General features: G+C 46.1%; 1 protein-coding gene across 1 annotated transcript in view; it reads right to left on the minus strand.

The window, feature by feature from the left end:
- RADIL (Rap associating with DIL domain) overlaps window positions 1–22969 on the minus strand; it is a 781529-nt gene that overhangs the window by 126201 nt on the left and 632359 nt on the right. Inside the window, exons 10-11 of the mRNA XM_069645514.1 lie at window positions 17874–18046; window positions 16279–16429 (exon numbers count right to left, since the gene is read on the minus strand). Of these exons, the coding sequence (XP_069501615.1) occupies window positions 16279–16429; window positions 17874–18046 (324 nt within the window). The remainder of the gene's footprint in view (window positions 1–16278; window positions 16430–17873; window positions 18047–22969) is intronic.

Genomic DNA, 22969 nt, shown 5'->3' on the forward strand with positions numbered 1-22969 from the left:
CTCTAAAGCCATCAAGACCACTATGGACACCTTGGCCCCTGAAAGAACAAAGAAAGTTAAAACTGAAACATAAGAAAATTCTTGGTTTACTGATAACATTATTGACTCAAGAAAAATGAAAAGAGCATTGGAACATGAATGGAGGAAAAATCCAGTACCCTTCACTCTACGAAAATACAAAAATGTTGCTGTGGCTTACAAGAACACCATCATTGAAGCTAAAGTGAAAAACTGTAATCTTCGTATCGACAAAGCAAAATCCTCACCTAATAAATTATTCAAAATTCTTAAGGAATTTGAGAATTACACCTCCCCATTCCCACCTATTGTCAAAGACTCCGCTTTGCTTGATTTCAGACAATTCAATATGAATTTCTGGCTAAAACCTCAAGTCACCAACTGAACCGAACTAAGCAACAGGCCAGTTCCAAATTTCAATACACCTGGTGCCCCCAGTCCACCAGTTCCCAACCTTGAATTGCAACACTGCACAGAGGGAGAAATCAATGATATCATCAAGTGCCTTAAATCGACTACATGTACAGGGAACCCCTTATCAGCCCATGGATTACCAGGATGATCAACATGTCCTTCATGGAAGGCCTTGTGCCCGCCTCCCTAAAGGGTGCCTGGATAACACACTGGATCCATCCATAGCTACAAACTATCGTCCCCTAACCAGTGTGCCATACTTGTTGGGCATTTTCGATAGAGTTGCCTACTTGCAACTACAAAACTTTGTGGAAGAGAATAAACTCTTGGGTACTCATCAGTCAGGAATTAGAGCCTGTCATGGGTCAGAAACAGCATTGCTGGATCAGAAACAGCATTGCTGGATCTTAACTCTAACACCTCAAGGATCATAGAAAAAGGCCACCCAGCGTTGTTAATGCTATTGGACCTCTCTGCGGCCTTAGACCATGATCTCCTACATGAGAGGCTATTAAACATCGTTAAAGTTTCAGAGTAAGCAGCCAATTGGATCTCATCTTTTCTGAGCCTTAGAACCTCAACAGTCGCCTTAAAGAACACTGAAGCCACTCCCACCTTTTCAACGTGTGGGGTACCACAGGGACCCTGTCTATCCCTGGCCCTGTTTAATATATATACAAGACCATTATTTGACCTTCTCGATGACCTGGGAGTCCAATATGCAAACTATGCAGATGACACCCAGGTCCTCTTTGAGTTGACAGGTACCTACGCCACTGACATCAAAAATGTGAACCACATATATGATGAAATCCAAACTTGAATGGTCTATAACCCACTTGCACTGAATACTGAGAAAACTGAGCTTCTCATTCTTGACACAAGTCCTCGTCTAAAGAGAATTGACCCTAGGTACTCCCATCTTCCCATAATGGGCAACCGGATCCCTGTTAGCAAGTCAATGAAAACTCTCGCTATTACACTGGACTCTGAATTGTCCATGAAACAACATGTTTCAAGTGGGCGCTCATCCTGCGGATATGTTGTTAAGCTGCTCTAGCAGATCAGGCCATATCTCTGCATCAAACACAGGTCTCTTCTGGCCACTGCATGAGACAACTTGTGGCTGGACTACTGTAATAGCCTGCTCATCTGCACTTCCCAATCCAATCTTGGCCACCTGCAGACCACACAGAACGGTGCCGTTAGGGCAATATATAGTCCTGCCAAGAGTGACCATGCAACCAATTTCAGGAAAAAGCTACACTTGCCTCCAGTTAAACAAAGAATCAGACACAAGATACTTTCCCTGACCCATAAATGCCAGAATTCGGCAGCCCCTCTATACTTGGAAAGAAGAATCTCTCTTGCTCAGCCCACCAGAGCTTTGCGTTCTAACACCAATTCATTATACCAACCTCGCTTTCGTCTAAAAAAGTTTGGAGGTAACTGCTTTGAAGTCGGCGCTCCTAAAGAGTGGAACGCACTGATCAAAATGCTCCTTTTTAACTCAGCTGATTAGAATCTTATCTTTTAAATCTCCTGACTGACCGATTCCTGCTGACCCTTGTCAGTTTGTCCTTCATGTGCGTTCTGAGGCCTATGGGCGTGTAGCATTTTACAACAATGATAAATAATTAAATAAATCACCATTGTCCAAGCCAAGAGGGGAATAAGATTCAAAAAACATTGAAACCACCATTGTCCAAGCCAAGATGGGACAATACCTAACAAAGGTGAAAAGAAACATTGGTCTAACCAAAGTGAAATAGAATATTATAACCACCAATACCAAAGCCAAAAGCGAACAATATTCATGCAAGGTGAAGGTGATGTACAGAAAGGAAGATTACTGTTAGGTAGGAGATCTCACCAAGTATTGCCTAAAACAAAACAAGGCAAGCAAAGGAAAACAAAGCTGGCAGAACAGAATCCCTCCTTGTGATAATTGTCAAGGGGGAGAGAAATATAATCTGCATTGTTGAGGGCAAGTGAACCAGTGTGAAATATATTGTCACTGCATGAAACAGTTATTGATGTACCTTTCCCCATTTAGGATAAAAATGTGGAAAGTTTGGCGCAAGCGTCACCACAAGGTACTGGTGTTGTAGGAGCTTTGTCCTGGCAAGCGAGTATACCAGTAAAGGGAAACGTAGTGGTTAGACCTGGCAGGGGAGTAGACCAGGAAGAAGTTGAAGTACTGCAGTGTGGTAGGAGGTTGTGGCCCAACGAAACAGTACATCAGATGGTGTGCTTTGTGGAACTATTGTGAAACCATCCTGACAAAACGGTGTTTGCATTTAAAGAAGTCTTTTTGGTTTATCAAACCGCAGTTTGTGGACACCTTCAACATTGTCTTTAAGAGTCAGAAAATCTATAAGGCAATAGGATAGTGGCATTGCCAAGTGAAGAACCTTTGGAAGGAACAGAACATTGTGCTATACTTTGAATGGAACTTGGCTAATGAAAGAAGGTGTTTACTTTTGACTTTAAATTGGAAATATTCTGAACTGATCCAGGGAAAGGGGATTCAACCCTGGATATAAGGATTTATGTTTATCATTTCTCTTTGTGCAATTATATGTTATGTTGTGAAGTTTGAACAGCCAGATAACCTGTTTTAGGAGTTTGTTGTGTATATAAGTGTGATTGTGTGTATAGGTGTGAGGGACAGAGATGTTCCGACATTAGGTCTGTTTTCTTGAGCTTTTGGGTGTGTTAGGTTAGGGAGAGTTTGGCGTTTGTCTTACCTTACTGTTCAATAAAATGGCTAATTGTGAGAAAGCTCTATTTACATGTCCGCCTCGCATTTCTGACCCGTCAAACATCTCGGTGAGAGGGTCTTCATCAGGACATTAATCTGTTTCTGTTGACTGTGGGTTACAGACCTGACTACCAGCTACTATGCCTGGGTTCAATGAACGCACCCGGTGTATTGGTTAGATATCTTAGCTGCAGAGTAAAGCTAATATCTGTAATTCTACGATTAGTGGACCTCTATTTCTAGGGCGACCTCATGTTAATGCATCTTGTAATTACCATTATAGACCTAGGTCTCTTTTGAATAAACAAGGTATGAGGGTCCACATCTGTTGCAGGCCACCCGCATTTCTTTATACGCAGGATGCCCCTTAGCTGGAATTTCTGGGTTACCTGGAGAAGGCATCACCCCTAGTGCTTTCTGGCATCTTGGCAATGGAAGCACAGGCAGCACAATCATATGTTGCCTCCGCAACAGGGTATCCATGTGCATGTGGCCATGTTTTTCTCCTTCTGCCTGTCCCTGCATATGCCTATACTGCTGCCTGTCCCAGTAAGTACTTCACTCTTTTTCCCGCATAACCTGACTCCATAACAGCACTTCTAATTCCCTTGGAACTGTCTGCTAGTGTCTCCTGCTGTCTCTAGCCTTTCTAAGAACGCACGCTTCTCCTCTCCTCCTGTAATTCCGTGTTGCTCCAGTTGCATCACACCCCATTCTACTGGTTTTGCTGATCCTCATCTCCTATTTCCATATGCTGGCCTGGGTCCATTTCTAAAGAAGCGCCCTCAGGAGCGCCCTCAGCATGGTTGACGGAATGTCTATTCCCAGGGCTTCGACGGACTGCGTTTCCATCCATAGACACTAACCTCTACCACGTCAGCAGCCATCCCACCGAAGTGTCAAGACCCTGATTGTGCCTGTTGTGGAGTGGTGGTCTAGACTATGCCACGTACATTATCTGTGCTCCTCGTTTGCACGAGTCCTACCTTGCAGTCGGTCTATTCTTGGAATTTTGTATTTTATGAATAGTTTGACTCTGGCACCAATTTAGATGTATACACTCTGACGTAGCTGGAAGACATTTTCACTGTGCTCCAAAACCCTAAACAAATAAACAAATAAGAATGTGTGCAAGTCAAAAGTAGAACTTTTAACTGGTCACACGTGTTTTCCACCTCAAAACCACCAGATGTGAGTCGGCCTACAGTTGTGTGGAAGCAGATTGTTTAGACTGAAAGCACCCAAAGCAAGAACGTATTTAATTAAAGGACCACCTTAAAAATCCCGACAGGATGCTTTTGTGGAGTGTCAGTATTGTGCATTGGGGCCTAAACTGCCCTCTGAAGCGGGATCAAGGTCCATAGTTTCCTGGGTCTTGGGCTATACAGACCGGGAAGCTACATTGTCTGGCGCCTGAAAGAAAGGTGAGAACATGTTGTCTGGAAAAAGCTTCTCTCTGTACTTCATGCCGGCAGTTCAGCGTGCTCACCGGGAGTTCCGTACAGCCAAAAAAGAACTGCAAGTCAGGGGGCTACCCTAATCCATGCTCCATCAGATCAAACTTAAAATTGTGTTCAAAGACAAGCAGCATTTTTTACTGATCCAGAGGCTGCCCTGACTTTTGTGGTAATTATGACCTGCCGCCCGCACTCCGCGTTTGCCCACATCGCCTTCGTGGCAGCGCAGCCTTACACAAGCAGTGGTTCTGAGTGAAGAAATAAAACTGACTTAGAAGAAAGTCACCACATACACTATATATGCAGCTATATAGTTTGACACTTTAAACTTTGCTTAAGGCTGTAGAAGAGACCATTCTGGTCTATGCAAGAGTGGTAATGTGTGGTGGTGAGGGGACAAGTGCACCACCTGCTCGGTGGTGGACACGGGTGTCTTCTGATAGTCGGTGCAAACAGATAACTGGATACTGAATGCCTTGACTACTTTACTTTGAGGCTAGAGAGTGAACACCACCACCCTGTTATTTTCTTTTGTGCACCCCTAGTTATTACGCCTGCTCCGCCCCCCACCACCTCTAGTGTATGGGGCCAAGAAGCACATATAGAGTGCACTTTTCACTTCATTGCTCCGGTCAAGGTTAGGCATAGCCTTTGCTGCTGCTTGTTTCCCTGCCTCTGTTTTATGAGTGGTGGAGTGGGGTGACTAGCCCACCGGGCACAGACTCAGGGCTATTATTTAAATGTGGGGGTGGTGTCTATCTTTAGCGATCCCCCCTTGTCTCGAGGGTAGTGATCGAAGATACCGGGCGCGCGACAGTCTGGGGATCTGTGGTTGGCTGCCCATGTGGTTGAGGGGGTTTACCTACTTGAATGGTAGGGGCGACTGCTGTGTCCAGTACATTCAGGCTGATGTCAGTGCTTGTTGTGTCGCTATGCCCCCTGAACCTCTTGTGCTGAAAGGACTTATCCTGAAAGTTGGAATCTGTGTCTGTCGACACCATGCTCCGAACTACTATCAGATGTGTTTGTAAAAAGATTCCAACTCTCATATTGGAATACCTCTTTGACAGCGCTGGGGCTTGGGAACCTGGGTACCAAGAGATCTCGTGAGCAGAGGACTAGGGAACTGCCAATCTACTGCTTCTCGATGAGAAAGGGTACCATCCTTACAGATTCCCCAGTTCGGGGTGCTGCAGATCGTGACTATGTGGCACCTGTTCTTTAGTAATTGCATTCATTACAATTGCATGTTTTCTTATATGTGTGCGGTGGTAGGTGGGCACTCGGTGTAGGTCGAGGAGGGAAGGGAAACGAAATGCGAACATGATTTATGGCACACCACACAGACAACAACCGATCCACTAATTGTATATACAAACAGATCACAACAATAAATGTCAGACATGATTGACCTGACTACCAATCAGCATACCAGGCTTGGTGACACAATAGGGCTCCTACAGATAATATGTGTCATGTATATTGAATTTTAGGGGAGGGAGGTTTGTGATCCTTATCCACAAATCACTGGAATGTGAGCTGATAAAGTGCATGGCGGACAATGGAGTCCGATGGATACTTGTTAAAGATCTTCTATGAAACTGGCCTTAAAGTCCTCATAAACGAATATGGTCTAAATTACGACAAACGCAAATTTTCCCATCTGACAAATGCACAATCTTCCAACCCAGAGTAAATTGCGGGTTTTGGAGCAAAAGTGTGAATGGCAAGGGGAAAGTAGAAAGATGATGTCTTCTAATCAGATTATCTCATATGTTACCCACCAGCCCTGTCATCTGGCTGAGCTCCATGTTTTGCGGTCTCCCCTCCTTGGAAAGCCATAACACTGCGTCAATTGGGGATAACACCACAGCCCTATTCATTTTAACCTGTGGTTCAGTGGGAGCCATTCCTCAATGATTCGTATTTGTGCTGCCTTGTAGTATGTTTTAACATTTGGGAAGGCTAGACCCCCTTTAGATTTAGGTAACATTAATACTCTGCGTAACACCCTAGGCCTCTTACTCCTCCAAACAAAGTCTCCCATTAAGGTTAACATTTCCTTGAAAAACGATGAGGGGGGTGGAATTGGAAGAGCCTGAAAGTAGTTAAGAAGCCTGGGAATAATTGGCATCTTAACGATCGCTATACGGCCTAACCAGGAAATATTCTGTGAGTGCCTTCTGTAAAGGTCCCCCTTTATCTCCTTGATTAGAAAGGGTGTGGGGGTAGATGGCATCATAAAAAGAATCCAGAGTTCTGCTCAAGATAATTTACAGAAGAGTTCTGCTCAATATAATTTACAGATATCTAATTCTGTCCTTGGGCCATTTAAAGGGGAAGCCGTCTTTGCCTCTTGAAGGGTTTGTCCTGACAGGTTCAAGTTCAGGATTTCAGATTTATCAAAATTAATCTTTAGGCTGGCCACTACCTGGAAACTTTCCAGTTCGTATTGAACCACCCTCTGGGAGGAAGGTGGATACGTAAGTGAAAGAAGCATGTAATCCACAGATGCCATAGTTCTGTAGCCCCTCCGTCCAAAAGGTATACACCTTATTTCCTTTGATTCACTCAGACAAATCAACCAAGGTTGCAGGAAGGTCGCAAACAATAAAGGGGAAGGGGACAACCCTGTTTTGTACCTCTTTACAAATTTATCCTCTTCGAAAGAGATTGATTAATTACCAACCTGGCTGAAGGTGCCACATAATTAGCCTTTATCATTTGTAGGAAGCCTGTTCCAAACCCCATCTTCCCATTGTGGTGACGAAAAATTACCATTCAAACCTGTTGAAGGCCTTTTCGGCATCAAGAGAGAGCAGAATCGCTGGGTTTGTTTTGCTGGATTTCTCAATAATGTGGGACATCATGTGCATATTATCGAATGTTTGTCGGCCACTCACAAAGCCTGCTTGTGAATATGAGTCTCTGTAGTAGGCCCCCCAGTCTATTTGGCAATATTTTAGTGAAGATTTTAGCATCAATGTATATCAGAGCTATGGGTCTGTAGGGTTCGCATTTGGAAAGATCTTTGCACGGTTTGGGTATCAATATGATTTTGGCTTCCTCCATTGAAAGGGCTATGCATACCTGTTTGTGAAAAGGGTTAAATACTTTGCCCATGATGAGAGCCAGTGTTGTTTTGAAGGCTTTATAAAATATGTCCAGAAACCCATCCGGGTCTGGACATTTATGCAGCAGTAAGGTCTTTATCACTTTGGTCAACTGGAGCTGAGATATGTCGGCATCCAACTTTAAAATGTTGTCAGCTGCTAACTGTGGGGGTCGGGGGCAGGGGGAGTTTAAGTAGTCCATCTGAGCATCGTTACTAGGGGAATACGAAATGTATAGTGTGGTGTAGTATGAGATAAATGTATTTAGAATTGATTCTCTCTGAGAGACCCTCCTACCCTCTTCGTCCACCACCTCCTTTATCACTCTAGATGACTGCTGTTCCCGCAGGCCACTAGCTGGCATCCTCCCTGGATTGCTCCCCTTTGCGCAATACAGCTGTTTTGTAGCCAGTAGGGCCTTCTCAGCTCTTTTAGTTCACAGGAGCTTATGCTCGCACAGCCCTTAGGTTAGCTCCAGTGGGTTGTTCTGCCAGTTATCTTTCTTTGTTTTTCACCTCTTGATGCAGGGGCTGTTCCATCCCCCTCAACTGCTTAACCCGCTGCACCTTAAGTGCGATCAACACCCCCTTGATCAGGTGGTCTTGAATGCATCCCATGTGGAACTGTCCGAAGATAGGGATGGAGGGTTGTCTTAAAAAAAGGTGAGAATGTTCTCCCTTATCTCACTACTTAGCACAGGGCCTTGAAGACGCTCCCCTGGGAAGCTCCATTTCTAGAGCCTGCTATCTCTGTTCAGGATGTCCAGAGAGGATTGGACTTAAGACAGGGGTATATTCCCGTTCTTGTTGGTGCGTCACTCTCCAAGAATCCCTCAGTCGCGGTCTGTCCATTGCTGCGTCTGGACACAGTACCTTTGCCCCCTAGTCTGGAACTACTTCTATTTAGTTCTCCTGACCAGACTAGGTTGACATCCCCCATGAGAACCACTTCACCTTCTGTAAAATGTTCCAATTCGCCCAGTGCTCTAATCACAAACCCGTTTTGCCTACGTTTGGGGACTACAGTGCTGCAATAGCAAGCGTTGTTTGACTGAGACGCCTACAGATAAATAGAAATCAAATCGCCCTTCTTTGTCCTCCTTGATCTTTGACAAAGTGCCCTTGAGGGCAATCAAAACCCTCCATGTTTTATTGGCTGTGTTAGCCTGGAACATTCTCGAATAGCTTCTCAACCTCATTCTCTGTCTATTTTTTTTCCTAATGTCTGTCGTCTGGAGTGCTTCTAAGTCTGGATTATTATGTTGAAGGTGGTGCGCTACATTTCTTCCTCTTGACAGGGGAGTGTAGGCCCCTATAATTTTGTGAGAGGATCAATAATTTGAGACTGCTACCAGAGGTCATTTCTTCTTTCACAGGCTATACTATAAAACCCCTTTCCTACCTTCTGGGTGACTGCCTCTGCTCGTTGCCCGACAAAGACCCTTTCTATAGTGCCCAACTGGAATACTTAGTCCCCCCCAACCCTTTCCCTCCACATCTCCTCCCCAACCCCCAACACAACCAACTTGCAAACCAACAATTTTCGAGTCATGGTGTAACCACTAAGGTTCCCTGAGCAACTAACCCTCAGGGCAAACCAACTGACATAGTACACAAACCTGAGGGCACCCTAAAGCCAAAGCCCCCCACTCGATTCAAGACAACGGAAACCTGACTCCCCCACCCATTCTCCTGGGGGAAAAAAAACCCTCTTACCTAATTCCTCCTACCCCCTCAAAGATGGCTTCCTCCACGATCCCGCCTCTCAAGAGAAGACCCACTCATCACCCACTACTGGCCACCTGTTGGCGAGGTTGCTGGTCCCCTTTACCTATCCACCCTCATGTTGAGAAGTCCCCCCTTGGAGAACCTCTTCCACCACCTGGCAGAGGACCCTTACGTTTCTGTGACCATTCCCATGAATAGGTCTTCTGTTTCCTTTGCATGCTGACCCCGTCGTGGCCTCCAGATCATCTTTGCCTAGGTGCAGCAGAGTTAGTGCCTCCCTCGCCGTTGTAAAGTGCTGCACTCCTTCGAGTTGGAATAGCAGAACAAATGGGAAGGTCCATCGTATTTCATCTCTCTTCTGGTGAGTCCTTTCATCACAACACCCATCTCCCTGCATTTTTGAAGGATGGCCAGAGATAAGTCCTGATATAGATGGATTTGCACCCCACCCTCAAATAAAGTGGCCCATTCCTTCTTGCGGAGGCCAGTATCGCTTCTTTCTGAGGATAGCTTGTCCGGGCTGAAATGATGTCTCACGGTCTGGGGATGGGTCATCCTCCCTTCGAACCTGTGCGGTGCACCATGTCTAGCTTGATGTCATCTACCGGAGTGTCCCCCAGCAAGTCACTGCAAATGTTCTGGATGCACTGTTTAAGATCTCCATTTCCCACCTCCTCAGGCAGATTTCATATGCAGATGTTGGAGTTCCTGGAGTGGATATCTAGGTCTTCACACTGCAGATCCAGGTTCGTGAGATATTCTGCGCAGATTCTCCAGTAGTACCCCGCTAGAGCGGAGATCCTCAGAGAGCTCCTGAATAGCCCTTTCATTAGTGTCTGTTCTCTCCCCTATTTGGTTTAAGTCCATCTTAATCTCCCTTATGGGCTGCTGGAGTTCCTCCTTAAAAGAGTCAAATTGTTCCTGAGAAGATTTATACATTTGTCTTGGGAGGAATTTAAACATTGTATTAGCTCTGCGTTATTCAGGGTGTCACTGCTGTCCATTCTCACAGTGTTCCCAGTGTCTTCCATGCTTCCACTCTTTGAGGTTGCTCCCTAAATCTGGCAATGCTGCAGACTACCTTGTGTCCCTGGGCGAGTAACACTCCTTTATCTTGGGCTTAAGCATGAAGAGGCATCTCAAGCACGCCACTGGGTTTGATCTTCTGCCCCACCACTTCCGGGCTGCTCTCATCTTCAGGTAGTCCCGAGGTCAGAGTTACCGTAGCTTGGAGGAAGCTCTGCTAGGTAGGTTCCCTAGCCTGCATTGAGACCACCTCTAATGGGTGTTAAGGCCCCATCGGGTCTTCTAATGGGACAGGGGTGTGCTTCCACCACCCCCGCGCTGGCCCGCCACTATACTCGGCGCCTTTGGGTCTCCTCCTCTCGCCGGACCCCCGCATGCCACTCAGTGAGCACCAGCTCCTTTCTCTGGAACCTGCAATTTCATGCATTACTTGTGCACTACTCTCAATTTTCCATGCGGATCCCCTGCCCCAGCATCTCTTCTGGCTGCTAGGGCTTCTCACGTTTGGCTTCCTAGTGAGATTGGAGTGGGCCTTTTCTTCCATCGCTCAGCCCACCTTTGCCCTTCAGCCTGCCAGGTCAACGTCACTCTCTGGGTCTTCAGAGGTTGAAAGGGGAGGATCAGCCACCTTCCCCAGGCTCAGCTCTGAGTGAACCACGCTCTACTCCTCTTGTGGATTCTTCCATTGTCCCGCAGAGCCTCACCTGTCTGCTTGGCTTTGCTGCGCATGACCGCTAGCCCACCTTGCCAAAGTCAGGATATGGCCTCTGTCGGCGTGCTGCGACTGCCCCTGGGTTGAGGGATTCTCACATACCAGGTACCGGTGACTCAAATCGTGTCCCCGTTATTTGGGTGGGAATGGATGTGTGGAACTGAACTGCTGCGTGGAGAGGGAGGACAGCTTCTTTACAGCCAGTACCCCTACAGAGCACTCCAACTTCCGTCCGCTCGGACGTCTGCACCATTTTGAATCGCCAAAATCCCAATATTGGAGGGTAAAATTGATACTTATGTGCAAAATGGGATGGGATGGTAGACGTGTGGTAAGGTACATAGGCTATTTCATATTTTGTCCCTCTGAGACACCAAGCCGAGGGCAGTGGTTAACACGCCTGATGCAGAAAAAGGCATGGACTCAGTGCCCTGGGTGTATGCTGCATTGGATTGGGATGGACATATGCATATCATCACTGATGAGCCTGATTTATAAAGAATCTCAAGCCACAATGGATGTTAATGGAATGGCCTCCTCTCCCCTTGTTCTTCACTGAGAAACAAGGCATGGCTGCCCAATTTTCCATCAATTATTCACCCTCATTATGTAACAGCTGGCTCAAAAGATCAGTCAGAAAATGGAGAGACTGTGTGACAGTAATGGGAGTGGAATCCATAGTGTCTATGTATGCCAATAATAGTCTCCTTTACTTGAGGGACCGTGACCTCCCCCATGGGATCCACACAAACTAGTGAGACATCTTTCCACTGGGGATCCAGATCCCTGCACCTATATGGAACACAGAATGTTAATGGACCCCATAGCATAGCTAGTACTCAATATATACCTCTCTGGAGATGATATATTAAATGCATATGCTACATGTACTTATTACGCTGGAGCTCAAGGTAACCAGATGGGCCAACCTTTCTCTCTCGCCATTGAGGGCTGTGTGGCCTCCATCTAATGTAAAGTAAATGTTAGGGCACCTGGCAATGCCCTGAAAAACCCAGGTGGGCGTAGTTGAGTAAACAAAACACAATTTCAGAGTGAGAGGTCACACCGCTCCAACATTTTGACACATATGAAAAGTCAATAGCAGCACATGTTTTTGACTAAATGTATTTAATAACGTATGGATAACGACAGAATGGGGATAGAGCACCCAGGGATATTTGAAGACAATACAGGTAAGTATAATCCAGTGGAAAGGACTGGATTCAAATGAATAACAAACAAAATTTGCTGATATTGGTCAACTTTTTCGGTTGTGCAGTTACAAAATGAACCAAAAACACAATTCTATGGACATATAACAAAGGACAAAGCAGTGCATAAACTGTGCACTGTACATGTGGTGTAATCATCGACACAAAGGTGTTTCGGCCTAGAAGAGAGCTGTAGAATGCAGCTTTTTATGCAGGCCTTCATCAGGACGTGCGATGGAATAAGTTGTGGTCCCGGGATCTCTATCTATGAGTAAAATGGAGTATGATGAGTAAAGCGGTGACATCAAAAAATGTAATTCAATAATTCACTAAGCTCCCAAAAGATGCTTGACTAACACTACAAAAAAACTCTGTATGTATGTGGAGCATGATTCCTACCGAAAACTTATCCAGTACAGGGGTAAGTAAAGGTATCCATCATATGTATAGATATCTGGACGGCATATGATTGGCCGATGAGGAAACAGGTAAATAATACCTGTAACGACATGAAAGGATCCATAAGGATTCTAAACTGATCTATGTTTGAGTGACTGAATGGAAAAAATGGTGAACAAATGGTAACAAAAGTGAAATCTTACCTCAGGCGGTAAGTAATATCATCAATTGTAATGATGGTGGAGTAACCCAGATGGTACGTGAATGGCAGGACCTGTATGTGAGATAGCGCGTCTTAGTATGGCTACTGTATTGTTTCTGCACGTGAAAGAACAACAGGCATCGTGCGAAGCGGCATCTCTGTTAAAAACAATCCGAGCCTGCTGGAGGCACTGGGATTGAGGAGTATGCTGCACTGGCCAAGGGCCATGGTACGGCGGGAAGTGTTAAAATCGACTTACTAGGATCAAATGAAGAGTTTGTCTCAGGCTGCACAGCAATGGCGTCTCTGGAAGCGAGGACTGCCGAAGAGTGAAGCCGTGGTCATGGCAACCACGATTAAAAAAGCTGCGTGTTGTCCTGATTGGATGTGCTGCGGCGCACCCCTGGTGGCGCGTCATCCAGGGTGCAGTGAATGGTGTGCTGCCACGGATGGAGGACTCCGGTGCCGCCAATGGGTAAAGCCAAAAAATGAAAAAATGAAAGGAAGCTCGGGTGCTGTGTACGTGCTACACTGACTAATGCAAGGTGCGGTGACTTACAAAACCCGGCTACCTCGGAGTGGCAAAACAATTGGTCCCAGTAAGCATAACTATAAAATTGGATGAACCACGCGCGGTGCGCGTAATGTGACTGGTGGCGATGATCTCTGAAATGGATCTGATCAATTAAAAAATCAGTGCGCGGGAGAACTAGTGCCGCCTGAATAAGGATAACAATAACACCATATACGAAAGGCAAAGTCAGAGCCTTGACCCGTGTATCATGGTGTCAGGGTCAGCATTGGTCACAACGTGTGTAGTGAAAAATTAGATAGCATGAATACAGGTGCGGTATTTATGACATAAAAACATCAAAACATCCTGAGCGTGTACAGCATTGGTCATAATGTGTGTAGTGAAAATTCAAAATGCATGGATCCAGGTACTGTATTAATGACATAGAAGCATCCTGAGCGTGTACATGGTGAAATTAGAGAGGCACCACCCATGCGTACTTACTCTAGATATCTTGTGCTAGAGCACAAGATATCTAGAGTGAACCCATTTTGAGCAGATATTGATAGTACTTAGTGTGTGGAATGCGGTATACACTGTCCATCGACATTTCAAAGAGCAATACGCATCTCACTGTATTATCTGCCCCGAAATACTCAGGTCTGGTAAGATTTTGGAGACAGAATTAGGACATACATTTGTTCACAGAGGGCTTAAGTGCCAAAACCAAAAACATACATTTATGTGCATAGCTGTTAACATGTATATGTGGGATTAGGAAGATGCCATGTCAATGTTATGGCACTTGACTGGCTTTGGGATTAGACCAATGAAGCAGCAAGAAGGGCAGAGCTGGTAACCCACCAACCTGTTTGCAAGCTTGATCCTGAATTTGTTTGCATTTATTTTGGACTTATATAGCGCCTTAATCCAAAGTGCTTAACATAGCAACAATATAAAAACCGGTAGAATAGTAAACACATGAGGCTTGCCATAAGGAGCCTGAAATGAACCCTGCTGGGTCAGATGACGTTTCAACGATTTGCGGAATAAGGGGTAGGTAGTGATCGAGCATAGAGAGAGAGGAAGAACATTCCAATGCAGGTGGGCACGGTGAGCAAATGTGCGAAAGCGTGATTGAGCACAGGGAAGGTTGCAACCACAAGACGAAACTGAGAAATAGAGCGAAGGGAGCGGGAAGGAGTGTAGAATGATACCAGTGAGGAAAGGTAAGACCGTAGAATGATTTGAAAACCAAGCAAAGAAAGTTGAATTTGAGCTGTGCATAAAAAGGAAGCCAGCCAAGTGTGCGAGGTGCAGAGAATATAGATTTGCATAGGGTCAAACGGAGGAGTACCCGAATAGCAGCATTGAAAACAGATGTTAGAGGAGCAAGTCGAGAGGTTGGGAGACCAAAAAGTGTATTGGAACAGTAGAAGAGAATCTAGGATATGTGTTCGTGCACAAAGTCTTGGTGGGGGAGCTGGGAGGTCGGGGGAGAAAGAGAACAGTATGTCTCGAGGAAATGGAGCGCTTTTATGATTCAACCAAAAGCAACTGCATTCAAAAATGACCTGCAGCATGGCGAGCTGAGCCATAACAAAACCCGCAGCTGGAGGAATGCGGGGAAAGAGCTTCAGCCAAGCAGCTGTGAGAACACACAGACAAGGGAAGCACCAGAGACTGCATCTGAAAGCATACTGCAGCCAAGGTAAACCAGAACTAAACATCTCCCAGTCAATGGAGAGCTGCAGTACAAACGAAAAACACTGCAAGCACATCTCAGCCGCAGAACATGAAGAGGAGCCTATAGGTTGCAGGGGAAAGAAACACATTGATATCACTACTCACAAGTCCACTGCAGAGATTACTACAATGTATATATATATTTTTTTAAAGAAGGGCAGTTACCTAAATCCGTTTGATGGAAGGAACAATGTTCTCGGAATTAACAGGGAAGTAGTTGTCTGGCTTGAGCTGCTGTCAAGTTAACATCTTGTAATCACAGGGCTTGGATCCCTTCTTGTTGTCCATGTGAAGGAAATAGAATGAAGAGAATTCCGAGCTTTCCAACTAAAGGTTTCTGGAGATGTTTGCTCGATTATTAGAAACTTTTTAATTAATTATAACCACTAGGAATTCCTGCGGGAGGCTTCCTGATCTATTTGTGCCATTAAAGAAGTGGGCCCACCCATATGCAAACCAGATTTGGCCCTGTCCGCAAAGGGAGAAATCCACCCAAAAATGCTATGTTTAGTCCCCCTCAGCAGGGGAGAGCAAACAGCGGCATGTTTCGTCCTTGTTAGCCTTCATCAGGCCAGTGCAGCTAGAATCCCTATGCACTGAAAGTAAGAGTCCTATATCTGAGCATCACCCTAGCTTCTTGGGCGTGCGCAGTTTATTTCCATCAATCATCAAACTGTAATGCAGAGGTCTGCACCCTTTCGTTCATTAGATATGTTGGACTACAGCTACCATCAGCCCTTGCCAGCAGCACAGTCAATGGTGAAGGATCGTGGGAGTCATAGTCCAGCAACCAGTGAAAGGTGAGTTGCACATGCCTGTTGTAATGGATGGAAAGCCTTGACTCAATCATAACAAATAGAACTTCCCCTGGGTAGTTTTCCTCCTAACCTTTTTAACCCGTGCATAGCATTGCAGAATGAGACCATGTTTGATTCAGTGAATTAGAGAAGGGGTGGTAGTTAGCCATGATTTCACCTGTATTGTAGGCATCCGAGCTGTCTTCGTCCCCCGGCTGCCAGCCAGCAACTGTGCCCACATTGGCCGTCAGCTGGTAATGAGTCAGGATGCAGTGCAGCTGTGAAAGGCTTAAGGCTGGGAATTCTGCCTTCAGGGATTGCCACGTCATCTGAACAAACATGCACAGAACCAGAAACGAGAAAACAGATGTTCAGTTAGCTAATTGCCATTAAAGTAAATACGTCGCCCTGGGTTTTTAAAATGTATATTTCATTTAAATAAGAGCAATATCGTGTTTTTAAAGTAACTAGTTGCACAGAGGCCCCTGCCTGCCATCGGGTCACTTTCACCCAGCATGTCAGCATCTTCACGGTTCATACATGTAAAAGCATCTCCACATATCCCAGCATGCAAAGTTCTGTTGGCTAAGCTATGACACGAGGCTCACTGTGCTGCTGGAGTGAGAGAGGGGCCGAGCTGTTCAGCAAAGCTGAGCCCCAGGAGAGGTAGGTGGGGCATGCAGGCTTGGACTTGGCTATGGGTAAAAAGGGCAATGCAAAAGACCCAGCCAGCTGGCAAGTGCGGGCCACTATTGTGGGACAATATGTGCCATTTCGAGGAGTTAATTTACAGCGCAGCTGACAGTTTTAACTAATGTTATTGTTCCAGTGTGGACTATGTCCCACACATTTCCCAAAGCAGTGCACGAAGGGACTACTCATTGCTTTAAGTGGGATTGGAATTCGAGGGGGGGGGGCTCTAGTTAGAGGTGTGGCCGGAGGACATGCCCCCTAACGAGAACCTCCCTCGGATAAGGGGGAGGGAGTGGCTGGTAAAAGAGGTGGGGCTGGGGCACACTGGCATCATTACCTTTGATGCGCCCAGACCCTCCTTTTAAACAAAACAAGGGTCTGGGCTCACCAAAAGGTGTGATACCAGTGTGCTCCAGCTCGCACGCAGCAGGCAGTCCTTTCATTCAAGGAGCCCACTTTAACCACGGGCCCCTTGAATGAAAGGTCTGCCTGCTGCTAGTGTCTATGTACTTGAAACAGTAGGAGAGCTGGAGGGCTCAGTCTCTCCTTTTGTTCCGAGTAACTAGTCATCACCCATTAATGCTGGGTGATGACTAGTTACTCGGAACAAAGGGAGAACTGAGCAGTCCAGCCCTCCTCCTCCTGTTTCGAGTACATAGACATCAGGCAGCCCGGACTGCACTGTCACACCTGCTGCTTGCAGGTGTCAGTACTTCGGTTTAGAAAAAGAAAATGCAATGCCTGTTCTTTTTTCTAAACCGAAGTGCTGACACCTGTCGTGCAGCCTCTTACAAGGGCTGCCTGAGGTGTCTGCTGGCTGGGGCTAGTTAGGGATGGAACCCGGCAGGGCCCTGGCTCGGGAGACCTTTCTGGATACTGCTGAAGCCCGGCACCGGCTGGCCCCGCCCCACTTAAAGCTCTGGTACTACTCACTAAAACATTTTATGGCACCAAGCAATGAAAAGCAGTTTCTAATTGGCATCCGCGCTTGTTTGTTCCAACCCGACGCTGGCTGCGCGAGCTGAGTCCTCCAACAAGACACACTACACGCACCAGCCTTGCAGTGAACATGGTCCATACCTGAGACAGCTGAGCACTCGGCGTGGCCAGCAAGTGCGCCGCGCTACTCAGCTTGCTGAAGAACTGCTCTGCCAGGCGGCCAAACCCCACGTTCCGGATCCATTCCAAGAGCAACCTCAAACAGGCGCGGATCTTCACGCCCTTGGACCAGCGGAAGCAGCCCAGCGCAGGCCCTGTCCACCGGAAACAGAAGAGCGAAGGGAAGTTATGACCCTGCTGCTAAAAACTTCATCATCTTACTTGAGAGCAGGCTAAGTAGACAGAATGCAAAGAATGTGTAAGGGACACTACAGCAGGGAACGCTCTGGTACTGGATATGGCGAGCACAACAGTCTGAAGAAATGCAGTGATGGTCCTGGGAGGTCCGGCTCCATCGCCTGGTTTCTCCACGCACGCGCACCAATGAAAAGAAAACACTTCAGAGCTGGTAGGCAGGACCTTTGGGTAAAGAAAGAACCCCAGAGAATGGAGAAGTCTTCTGCAGATCATCGAGCACCCATTCCTTTGACCTTTTCCCCAGGAGCCAGTCTTTGGAAATTGGAAAGGCATGACCCCCTCTACCCTCTGAGGGGGGCAGTAACCAACGCCGTCACCTTTGTGAATACCCTTGGAGCGAAGTCAAACCAAACAGAAAAGCTGCAAACTTGTAATGGGTGTGGTAAGTGGTCACAATCTCCCATCCCCTCTCTCTCACCAATCACCCGTACCCAGTGTCACCCCTACACCGACTTTATGACAGATTTTAAACTCACCATGAACAGTAGCAAATCCTCAGTGATGGCATGTAGTGTCGGGAGAAGGAAAACAATCAAAATGCGCACGATGATGAGCAACAGGTCTGTTATCCCCAGGGTAATTAAGTTCGATTATCTGGGCATTTGTTTCCCAGACAACTGGTGGGGGATGTCCCATGTTCAGAGACAAAGTACAAAATGAAACAAGCATTGGAGGGCATTGCAAGATTTATGAATATGGGTCAGGGCCGACCACTAGGTCTTATTATGGAAGTGTTTCGTGCACTGAAACACTTCGAGCTCTGAAACGCTTGTGTACGAGGGCGATACAAATAAAATATCAATATTAAAAATAAAGGTTGTGACCAACTATGGGGGCACACTGTGGGGGACTGGATACACAATGGCCCTTGAAGTCATAGAGAATCACTTTATGAAAAAACTGTTGGGTCTCACAAGTTCCGCCCCAAACTACGCCGTGCATATAGAATTGGATATTACCCACATAGGCGATGATTGGTACGAAGCACCCTTTCTGCACTTGTGGGGGTTTGGTCAAATCCGAGGGCCACTCCGACACATGACATTATTAGATCTTTGTCGCAGAGCCCCTCCTTGGCAAAAAACACCATGGTTGAAACACATATCTGAATGTCTGTCTCTGGTCAATGCCCCGCCCAAAATGTAACAATAGCAGAGAGGAGTGTGTACAAGAAGGCCTTCTGCTCGCTTATAACAACAAAACGCGAATCCATCGGCCTTGCTCTGCAAACCAACAGGCTCCATCTATTTATTTCAAAATTGGATATTATTCAACCATATTTGACGAATAGCGACAAACAGGCTGACCGGTGGGCACTCACTAGGGCGCGTCTCAATCGGCTCCTGCTGAGGGATATCACACAGAAGTGGCAGGGGCAGGAGCAGACAGTGCCTGTCTGGGTTGTGGGGGTTGCGAAGGACGACCTTTTCCATTTTGTCCCATTTTGTTCTTGTTACTATGACATCAGGAAACAAACTATTATCCTACTCCTGAGAGAAGCGAATTTCAATCAGTGCCGTCCAGCACTTTGATCTTGTTGCATGCAGAATCATTAACTGTTGCCAGGGGCATGTCAGAGTATCTGAGGAAGGCGTGGAACAGAAGGAAGCGCATTGTGACATTTTTTATATAAACTGCCCCTTCTCTAAAGTTAATGTTTCCCTTCCAATCCAGATGCCAGACGCTACATGGATGCCCATTTTTTCATGCCTTTGGACATTGTGGGGTATCAGCATGGAATGTGTACTTTTAAAATGTGTGTATTGTGAGATCAATTATGTATATTGTGTTACATTGGACTGTGCATATTTGTATGTGAGTTTTGGTTTATGGACTTTGATCCGAATAAACTGCTAAAACTGACTGTATATGGTGAACACAACAGTCTGAAACAATGCAGCGATGATCCTGGGAGGTTCGGCTCCATCGTCCGGTTTCTCCACACACATGCACCAATGAAAAGAAAACACTTCAAAGCTGGTAGGCAGGACCTTTGGGTAAAGAAAGAACCCCAGGGACTGGAGAAGTCTTCTGCAGATCATCGAGCACTCATTCCTTTGACCTTCGCCCCAGGAGCCAGTCTTTGGGGATTGGAAAGGCATGACCCATATCCCCTTTTGGGTGGGCAGTAACCAGCCCCCTCACCTTCGTAAATACCCTTGGAGCCAAGTCAAACCAAACAGAAAAGCTGCAAACGTGTATTGGGTCTGGCAAGTGGTCACAATCTCCCACCCCCCCTCTCTCTCATCAATCACCCTACCTCCTCCTACTCCACCCACTGTCTTTTACAACTGTACTAACAAAACTAAAACACAGTGAAAGAAAAATACATCTTATGATCTTAATTATTTCAGGGGTTGTTCACCGCAGTATGCAGCTTTATGCGCACCTCCCCTTTCCAATCGCCAACCATTACCTCTTAAGGGACATGCCAAAGAACATAGTGACCCCCATTAACCACACAGAGCTGCGCCTGCAATTGCTGAAATGCAGAAGAAAAAACAGATCTTCTGAGGTGGGAAGTAGGTTTTTCCGCACTGGGAACACTAGATCACTGTGGGTGCGGTGCTGTGCGCTGACTCGGGGTGGTTTTATGTACCAAGCAGGTAACTGAAATAAACTGAAGCAATGCTGTGTCAGCAAGATAGCTCAGTGAGCCATGGCACCAGTGCATTACCTGCAGGACACAGGTGTGAATTTCCATAGGGGGCTGACAACCCACTGTCCTGCACTGCTAGAATGAAAAAAAGTGAGGGCGCGATGGCTAATTCTAATGGATTCTTTCCTCCAACGGATTCCTTGTCTATGATATTCCTATCCCAGTGCAGGTGTTCTTCTGAAACTTTTCTGCCACCAGGAGGTGCAGCGTTCTTTCTGATGGATCTTCCTTCCACAGGTTCCTTATCACCTTCCCTACCTGTCCCTCTTGAGGGAAGCTAGCACACCATATCGGTTCAAATGTCCCTCAGCTTCAGGGAGCTAGGGAAAACGGGTGGAACTGAGGTCACAGGGCGTGGCTCTGCTATATAGACTGTTCCTGATGTCATGTGCCGTGCGGGGGCGCCGAGGCATTGGGCGGAGCTGACGTGGCGCCATGTTGCTCCCCCTGGCAGTGGAAAAGGTTCCAAAGGACAGCTGCGCTGGGATAGGGATATCACAGATTAGGATTCCATGGGAGGGACATCCATCAGAAAGTACATTACTGAGAGGTAAGTAATTTGTTGTTCTTCACAAAGGTAGAGGAATGCTGTACCCTTTAGTTCCTACCCACTTCAACATTTGGGTCTGGGCTACCACAACTTGCAGGTACAGGTGGTGCTTGCAGTAAAATGGCACATGGAAACGCACTCTTTAGTTCTGGATTTGAGGTACAATGACTCATTTGAATTTGTCCTCTAAGCTAAACTTGTTTTACAAACTCAGATCCAAAATTGGTCCAAGTCCTTCATCTTTATTGGGAATAAGGACGTACAAAGTAGCAACTCTGTCAACTTTCTGACAATGGTGCAAGTTCCTTAGCTCATTTGGTAAACAGTTTGGAGATCACCATTCACTTCTTGCTAAAGAGGGCCTTGAAGAGGCATCAGAAAACAAGAAGGTTTCTGAGGGGACTTTTGCAAGAATGGTAGGCAGCAGTCGTGGGAAACTATCAAACAAACCCAGTGGTCTGATGCTATTCCCAGAGACATGCGGCACCTTCCAGTGCCTATACAATGTTTCCAGACCATTCTGTTTCTGGATGTCCTTTTAAAAGTTGAGGAATCAGTGGGAAGAATGGTTGCACTAAGAAGAAGGCTGCATACTAGAAAACAGAACTGTCTAGTGTTAACTGCTTTAATGGGAGCGCAATATGTAGTCTGTCCTCTCTTTCTATGATCATTGTTAGGCTGCCCCCAAGTGACAACAATCACCAAACGAGAAAAATGGGTATGACTTTGCCTCCAAAACAAGCAATATCAAAAACTCTTGCGGGGTCCAGAGCCATCCAGCAGCAATTCAGAAACGCAATCATTTTAAAGTAAAACATCTTGCAAAATCACAAACACTGAAAAGACATTGCTTTCAGGTTACACAATTCTTCACAACCCCACCTAACATTCAACAACGTCACCACAAACCACAGCTGGAAATTATCTGTGAACACAACAATCTCAGACAGAAACAACTCAACAGCCCAGGTACCAAAGCAAGACAGCCCTTCACCGCTTAATTAAAATGGAACCCTGACAAGGTTTAGGGAAATCATGAACATAATCAACAAATTAACCGTCGATGTTTCCCTGACAACCCACTGCCTTCAGAGTGGGTAATGGATTGCTCATAATAACTATCCCCTCTCATTAGAAAAATCATTATTCGCTCCTGCAAAACAAGCACTGTCTCCATAAAAAAGCCACGGGTCTAGGCTCCAATTAAATAAGGTAGATTGTGTGCCCTCACTCTATACAACTACTGTTACATTCCAAACAGGGCATTCCTTACGAACATCTAGATAAATAAACAAGCACCTAGCAACCCCAGCTACAGTTATAGCACAAGTAGGCGGGTCTTGCATGACATCCTGGGGAGGAAGGATAGCTCAGGGGCAATGCGTTTGTCTTGGAAGCAAGACAATGCAGTGTAACACAGGTTCAAATCCCGATCCCGTGCTTAGAAACCACTCCTGGTATTAAGGTGATATAAATGAACAATTATAATTACATGTTCTGCATCTGACTAGACTATGATATGGCATTTATAACGCGCCTATACACAAGTGTTTCAAGGCGTTGAGGCAAGGGATGGGAAACAGAGACAGCGTTCCTGCTAGGCCAGGTGAC

Source organism: Ambystoma mexicanum, chromosome 2p (genome assembly GCF_040938575.1).
Source record: "Ambystoma mexicanum isolate Mex_15411 chromosome 2p, UKY_AmexF1_1, whole genome shotgun sequence".
NCBI lineage: Eukaryota > Metazoa > Chordata > Amphibia > Caudata > Ambystomatidae > Ambystoma > Ambystoma mexicanum.